At 33.2% G+C, this 8,010-nt stretch overlaps 1 protein-coding gene across 2 annotated transcripts; it reads left to right on the top strand.

Annotated features, from left to right (window-relative positions):
• LOC128219552 (uncharacterized) lies at positions 1-7,384 on the top strand. Of its 2 annotated transcripts, none has more exons than XM_052927371.1 (6): positions 1-26; positions 3,117-3,303; positions 3,706-3,870; positions 4,588-4,756; positions 5,522-5,575; positions 6,503-7,384. In XM_052927371.1, the coding sequence occupies exons 2-6, from the start codon at positions 3,139-3,141 to the stop codon at positions 6,553-6,555; spliced, it is 606 nt and encodes a 201-aa protein (XP_052783331.1). In that variant the 5' UTR covers positions 1-26; positions 3,117-3,138; the 3' UTR covers positions 6,556-7,384. The 2 variants fall into 2 exon arrangements, with proteins under 2 accessions (XP_052783331.1, XP_052783332.1); XM_052927372.1 differs by lacking the exon at positions 1-26 and adding an exon at positions 1,724-1,821.
• The last annotated feature ends 626 nt before the right edge of the window (positions 7,385-8,010 follow it).

Genomic DNA, 8,010 nt, shown 5'->3' on the forward strand with positions numbered 1-8,010 from the left:
CTTGGAGCACTTAAAGAATAGAGAAGGTAGGTTGTTTTGCAGCATATAGGATAAATGTTTGTTTCAGTGAAAGATGGCAATATCTTTCCCAAATGAGCACTAAAAGCTGTATAACACGAATGAAGTATTTATTTGTGGAGTTAACGCTTAAATAGTTTATTATATTGAATTGCAAGGGACAATTAATTGAGACATCTCGGCAAAGTGCGCTAATATGTATACGAACATAACGCTTTTTCGGAAATAACGTTGTTGCAAAAGTAATACAGCTCTGTTCGCCGACGTTGACAATGAAATGGAAGTGAGAACGGGCTTAGATTTTAAAACAGTGGCAAATATCACGTTGTTGTTTTCACTGTTTGAAACTGTTAAATATCATTAATGATTTTAGCTGAAAAATCTTTATCAACCACAAGAAAGCATATACTAAATATCTTATTGCAATTACGGTATTATCATTGAAACTGAAGCATCGACGAGAAGTCTTTTCAGAATCGTTTTTTTTTTTTGCATTCAATGATTCTTTGTTGCATTTGGTTCTCATTTTAAAACAGCTTGTTAGATTGATCACTTTGAAAAAGTAATGTTGAATCTTCATCCATTTGTGATTCTAAACTTTAAAGCAATATTTGAACAAGGATGTTTTATATGGTTTTAATTCCGTGTATAAAGAATTGTACAATGACGGTAATCAGTGTGTGTATACCACGTGATAAATTGCGTCATAAATGCTACGTCGGAAGGCAATAATTTGCTTTGAATGATGACATTAAACAAAGATAACTTTCCTATTTATTCACCATTTTAAATGAAACATATCGCAGTCTGCACGACTTATGGAGCCCCGCCTTTAGACTTTTACCAGAGTTCGATTGTGAGTTTAGTTTCTTAAAACACTTCGACAAACCATTTCACAGTACGGCCGTCTGACGGAGCACTGTCAAAACATTATTTTGGAAACAGGTTTGTCGAAGTGTTTGATGAAACTAATCACCTTATCAAACTCCGGTAATAAAACGAGGACGTGGCTCTTTAAGCGACATAGACTGCCCATTGTTTCGTTTAAAATGGTGAACATCAATTTTAAACTGTTTGATAAGCATGTTTCACCGATCTATAGAATGTGTAAAACACTGCGAGAAAAAGCTGCGAGAAATACGTTCTTGCTTCTCAAAACACAACCTCAACAACACGAAGTTTGCAGACCGCAAGAAGCTAGCAAAGCTTAGGTTGATAATTATTTTTTTCGGCCATTTTAAGGTCACATCTGTTTTATTGTTTATTGGACCTATCTCGGCCGAAAGCAATTTGAGCGAGCTGGTGAAATAAAAACAATACAATAAAAACAATTACAATTATTTGGATTGCTGTATGTAGTTATCTATTTGTTTTGTTTCGTGAAAAAATCATCATGTTTGTCGAATATATAATTTGTAGGATGTCATATCTGTTTAATTAAGATTACCATCTTTTTTTCGAAAAATTATGAGCCATATAATGCCGTCTATTGTTCCAAAGTAGAACTATAAATTCTTAATCTATATTAATTACGAAACGACTCCTGATAATAACGCAAAAATGGTACTGTTTTATTTTAAATATATGTAAAATGTAACACCTGAAATTGAATACTTATTAATAGGTATGATTTAACCTAAACAATTCCGGTCAGAATTTTTTAATACCGCATGTGTTTAAGAATGTAGTTAATTAGTTTATTTATGTCGCATCTGTGTATGTTTGAATTGAAACTCTTAAGTGTTTATTCAAATTTAAGCAATCATTTGCTGTTGCGATATTTTGATCGACTATGCAATAAAGGTAATTGTTATTGTTGTTGTTGTTGTTGTTGTAAAAATCGTGCAAAATTCAACTTTATTATTCTTTTAAGTGTTATTTTAAGGAAATACTCCACGAAGTTGTATTTTTTTATAACTTGGTTGAGTAGTTAAATTACTTTACCTATTTATGTTTCAAGTTTTACTTTATTTTTCTTTGTTTCAAGTTGATGTATGCTTCGGTGTTTTGATAATTATTGATAAATGTTTGGAATATGTTTGAAGAATTAAATGATCATATAAACTACATCTAACGAAGTCCCATCATATATGGAGAAAATAAAAGATCTATCTATCTATCGATTTAAGTTTCAAGTTTTATTGGTTATCAGCATCTTGCCCTCACACATTTACAAATGAGGTTAAACTTATAAATAGCCAAACCACAAACGTATATACAATACTAATAATGTAATACACAATCACATTATGTTGAAATATCGAAGAATCACATTAATGAGCATCGTACTGTTCTACAATACATCTTAACATATTATATAAAAACGCTTTATCTCTTTCATAATAACAACTAAAAAAAGGAAAACAAGATTTGGAGCAGCTAATGTTTGGATTTCTCGCGGAATTTCATAGCATCTGAAATAAGTCTGACAACATTGTTATTAACATTTGAATTATTTAGATAACCTTTAAACTGGAGAGCAAGTTCTTAAACTTAAGTACTAAACTTGGCCAGTTGCAGTTTACAATGTTTCCTATGTAAATATCTGTATGTGCATGTAGAACAGCAAAGAAGAAAAAGATATGACGATTCAACACTATTCTGTGTGTTTATAAATTACATTTCCATTATTAGAAAATATATCATCCATTCATTTTTGTTCACACTGGTCTCTCAGTCGTTGCAAGAGGTTAGGTACATACTAACGACGAGCATAAAGCTATTTTGATGCAAACGCGAATTGTTAGTGCGTTTTAAGTTTCTCGTACAATGTCCTGAAATTTTGACTACTGGATTTATCCCTGTAGTTTTCGTTGGATAAGGAAACAATCGTTGAAGTCAAAGTGACACATCGTTGCCTTGTTTTTTTACATACACATAACACGGAAATAAACTGTTTTGATCAGGAAATTTCAAGAGAAAATTGATATAATGAAAAAATAAGGGATCTAGTATATATTGAATAACATCACACGGTAAATATACGACATCACTATTTCGATGCAAAATTGACTTTGTGCGGATATTTTTGTAATTAATGTAGACAAGTTGACATAAGCGCATATTTCCTTTTAGTTCTTTATAATGTTTATTTTCAGAAATTGAGAAAGATCCAACACAATGCTTTTCAAATACACCCTGATATTAGTTATCTGCATAATCCTGATTGACCCATCTGATGCAAAGAAGGAGAAGAAGAAGTCTAAGAAGAAGGAGAAGAGGAAGACGAAGACAAAGGAAAAGCGCAGCGTAACGGATGTCGAGCCGCCGAAACTAGGCTGTAAGGTAAACAAGATCACAAGAGACCTAAGTAACAACTTAATTTGCAAGTATTTATTGGAGACTTCCCTTTCAAGACTAATCACATGAAGGATACACTGACCACATTACTAGTGGTTAGAATGAACCTATTATTCATCAATGTTGTGGTTGGAATTTTCTTTATAATACTCAAGATCTTATAGATAGTTTACACATTTTCAAACTTTGGATAATGAACTACTTATCAACATGTTCACTACATTGAACGTTTGATATTTCCATTTTTACAAGTATGTCGTAATCTGTGCATACAGCAAGGACACTTATGTTTTAAACCTCAAAACAGCACGAACGCTATCACCAAAATCATTGAACCCTTTCATTGCTAAGAAACAAACCTTATAATAGGATTGGAATGCATTCCAGGCTCAGTTCTCAGTAGTGTGTCCAGTTGACATGACGGCGGCCGACGTAGCGATAGCGGGTGGAACTGCCCGCACGGGGACTGTAGTGGCTGCATTTGCAGCTGCTGGAGTTGCTGTGCGAAAGAACGCGTGCAAAGTAGAGGAGAAAAACACTTGCAAACGTATTGTAAGTATTTTGGCATGGGCAAATGTTAAAGTTGCGTGATTACTAACGACGTTGAAATCAAATGGTACCTTCTGGAATTGTGACGGGATAGGCCACGTGAATAGTGTGGGGGTAGAGGTCTAGCAACAATATTTCAAGTAAATCGGTATGGGTAATGTAAAGGTTGTGTACAACTTTGTCTTGATAAGAATATGCGCTGGTTTCGCGATGGAAGCTACTGAAATTGTGGTCAGGTATGCCACTAAGTTTAAAAATGGAGCAAACACAGTGTACGTGAATCTTACGACACAGTAAAATTTGTTCATTGTTAGTTGAAACTTTGGTTTTCAGTGTTGTTGCCGCCGGTGTTCAAAGCGGGAAACCGCTGGAGTGGGAGGGGTTTGTACTGGATGTGTTGGGGGAACTTTGTGGGAATTTAATGTAAGGTAAAGCGAAGTAACTGTGCTATTATAGATATGGTCTTATATAGGAGCATTCTCTAGTAAATCGTAGTAAGAGGTCTTGTTCTATGGGTATCGGCCCCTCACAAAAAAATGTTTCGGACTCGATTCCGATTAAAGGATGTTTTAATAGGCCTCTTAGAAAGGACTCAATTACTTGTTTCCACTAAGTGAAGGGAATTGAGTGTGATTCATCTTTTAACTTATCAGCTTTTTACCATGGTCACAAAAAAACTTGCGGCAAAAATGAAGAACCAAACAACTTTTCTTTTTTAAGGTCAACAATAATGAAAATTTAGTGCCGTTTTCTGACGATATAAGCGATTATGACGTCAACGGGGACAAACGCGTGAACTACGAAGAGTTTGTGTTCGCAGTTACGAGGACGGTCAACCTGGCCGAGCCAACGGAGCTGCGCAGACCTTTCACGTTTGCTGATGTCAATGGTGAGTGTTTTACACACATGCGATATTGGGTTTACTAATGACTTCACTGGAAATGAACCAAAACTATTCTAGAAAAAATACGAGAAATACTTTGTAATCCTTGTTTCACAAAACAAGACCATTGAACAGCATTGTCTCTTGGGGTTATCCAAGCTCTTTCTATTGTTTAATTATTGAATAGCTGTATAAACCGATCTTGCTGTTTAGGCAGAATCTTTCAGCATGAGAGGACAAGTATTTAATAACGACAAAAAACAGTTCTCTGCAAAAATCAATACTAGGGCCCTATTAAAGTCCTATCTTAAAATATTTCAACTTAAGTTAAAAAAATTTTTTTATATATTTGTATTTTTGTAAACAAAAGATCTGTTTGTTTTGTTTTTGCACGATCCGTCTCTCTTTCGATGTCGTTAAAGCCATATCGTTGTAACTCTTAACAGGGATTTTGTTTGACTTTTCAGTTTATGGGCTTCTTCCTGTAGTTTTCAATGTAATATTGAAATGGAGATATGCATTTAAAACTAAAACAACAATACAAACTACAGACACAAGTCGACTAGTTTAAACATTAAACTTTCTTTAAGTGCGATGTAATTTTTGAAAAGTAAGTTATTAATATTCTCAAGAATGTCTGAAAAGATATCTTTCACTCTGTACTTTGTTTTATTGCATTTAAAAGCTCCCTACATTCTAACGTATGATCTTATTATCGACTTAATGGAGAAATATCACAACTATAATTCTATTTCTCATTCCATTCTATAGGTGACGGTGAATTGGACACACAGGAGTTTATTGCTGCCCCGTTCTTGTTTGCGCGTAAGTGTCACAGTTTTAAACATTTTCTACCGAATATGTTTGACGGGATTCTTAAAGAGTTGCTTGTACTGTTTTAATTAACAATCATTTGTATTGTTTCAACAAGATTAAACATCATGATGGCTAAACAAAATTTTCAATTTATATTTTTTTTTGTCATGCATTTTAACAATCAATGGCCGATTTTTCAGAATTTTGTTTAAGCTAACAACGTTGCTTATATCATCATTGTTTACTATCAAATCTTTACTGCTGTTGAAGTTAAATGGATACGATACAGTACATTTGTTCTCTGCAGTTTTTCGAACACGAGTTGAGGCAACTGTTTCAGGTGTACTTGTTTTGTAGGATTGAATGAAAACGCTAGCGTTGACCACGTTGTTTACCATTTACGTTTTGATTTCGATATTCATCACTATTTTTGAAACATTTTTCTTCTCTGTTATGTTTTTGTCTATTTTTTGTCCTTGTTATATGCAATGTATCCTTTTGACTATATTAATTATTTTCTGATTCATATCGTGTTTTGTAAAGAAACAGTTATTAACATGTTTACGACAATAAACAATTGTTAACTGTCTGTCTGTCCGTCCGTCCGTCCGTCCGTCCGTCCGTTTGTTTGTCTGTCTGTCTGTTAACTCTAACAAAGTTCTGAACAATCGACACAACGTTTGCGATCCAGAAATAGTTTCTATAAGTATCAAATTGTATTTGAGAACAATAACACTTACATATAACATATTACATAGAAGTAATTTATTTTTATTAGTGATATTCGTTGGTCTGAGGATTTTAAAACATACAGAAGTTTTGGCTATTTTTTTTTTATTTAGAATCAATAAATTCAAGTACATTTGTTCATGGACAATGAACCATACTTTATAATAAAACGAGCTTTTAAACACGAACTATTTTTTTTACTTTCAGATGTCGAGCATTCAAAATCAACAAACACAATGAGCACCATCATCCGAGAATAGAGGAATTTAGCCGACTTGGCATAATATGTATATAATATATGTATAATATTTACGTTCAGAAATGTAATGTCTCCTAACAGTAATTGTATTTTCTAAAATAATCATGACTTTCTAATTGATCGATATGCAAGTGACGTTTTATGTATTGTTTATACGATTCACAGCCTAATGGTTAAGGCATTTTCGCTTGATTTAATCGAATATATGTATGCTACACCGGCAATTACTTTCAATTATTTACCTTAGCAATTTTTATCTTTGCATTTATTTAATAAAGAAAACAATGTATTCCTTGCAATATTTTAATGTCTATTGAATTTTGTAAATGTGTATTGTTCATACCATTTTTTGAAAACTTAATACTAAATCCACAAATGTGTTTGATAAGGATTTAAGAGTTTTACTTAAATTTCTTCCTTGTCCATAAATGGCTTTTTCTTACATCGATGAGAATTTAATATCATCTTCTTATTTATTTCTGATTATCATGCCATCTTTATCGCAATGTTTGTGTTGACCCACGTTGGCAACCGTTGTCCTCGAGATGGGTCATTGTTAGAGATTGGTATATAAACCCCTTCTTTAACTCGTACATATATAACAACACATATTACCATACTATTCTGGAATAGATGTCCACGATCTCGTCCCCTGGGTGGAGGCTTCATCGGGGGAAGCCGTGGTCGAAATAAAACTTATTTTGAAAAAAATATTTAAGGGGTTTATTGACAACATATATTTTATGGAAACAAATTAAAAACTGTAAAACTAAATACTGTTTAAAATATTATTATTGCGTTATCTATCATGCCATCATGCTATAAACAACATGAAGACTAAACTCGACTTTTGTTTGATTATTACCTTTGAGGATAAACCCGGACTAGGAAAGTCTTTGTTTTTACATTATATACCGTGGATCTTTATTCAACTGATAATCCTTTATAACACACAGAGGGCTATTTTCATAACAACACAGGTAAATACATGTATTCAGTGTGTCGTCTGCAACATAACTCAGTCAATAAGGTCATTGAAATAGTACTAGCCTTCATCATCTACCTTTTGTAAACGTACATAAGCCAATGGTAAACAGCCGGTTAAGTTTACTTTCCGGTCAAAGTTATCAAAATGTGAAATGATTGGTCAATATTCATCAAAAATAACTACTTGCCGATCGAATCGTTTGAATGAGTCAACTAGCCAAAAGAAAACCTGGGAGGGGTGTGTAAGATTATTCATATTCATTGTAGGTAGGCAGGTTGTAAAATGTTCCACCCTAAAAAAAGGATCGTAGAAGTAAATGGCCGATCATTGACCATGCTCTACACACCTTAGCATTTTTAATATGAACATTCGGTCGTTGATTATGAGCGCAATAAGCTTTTAACATGAATGTTAGAAAGCACACAACAAAATATAGTTGTCAATCAGTTTCATTTTATTTGAAAAAAA

This window comes from Mya arenaria, chromosome 15, assembly GCF_026914265.1.
Source record: "Mya arenaria isolate MELC-2E11 chromosome 15, ASM2691426v1".
Lineage (NCBI taxonomy): Eukaryota > Metazoa > Mollusca > Bivalvia > Myida > Myidae > Mya > Mya arenaria.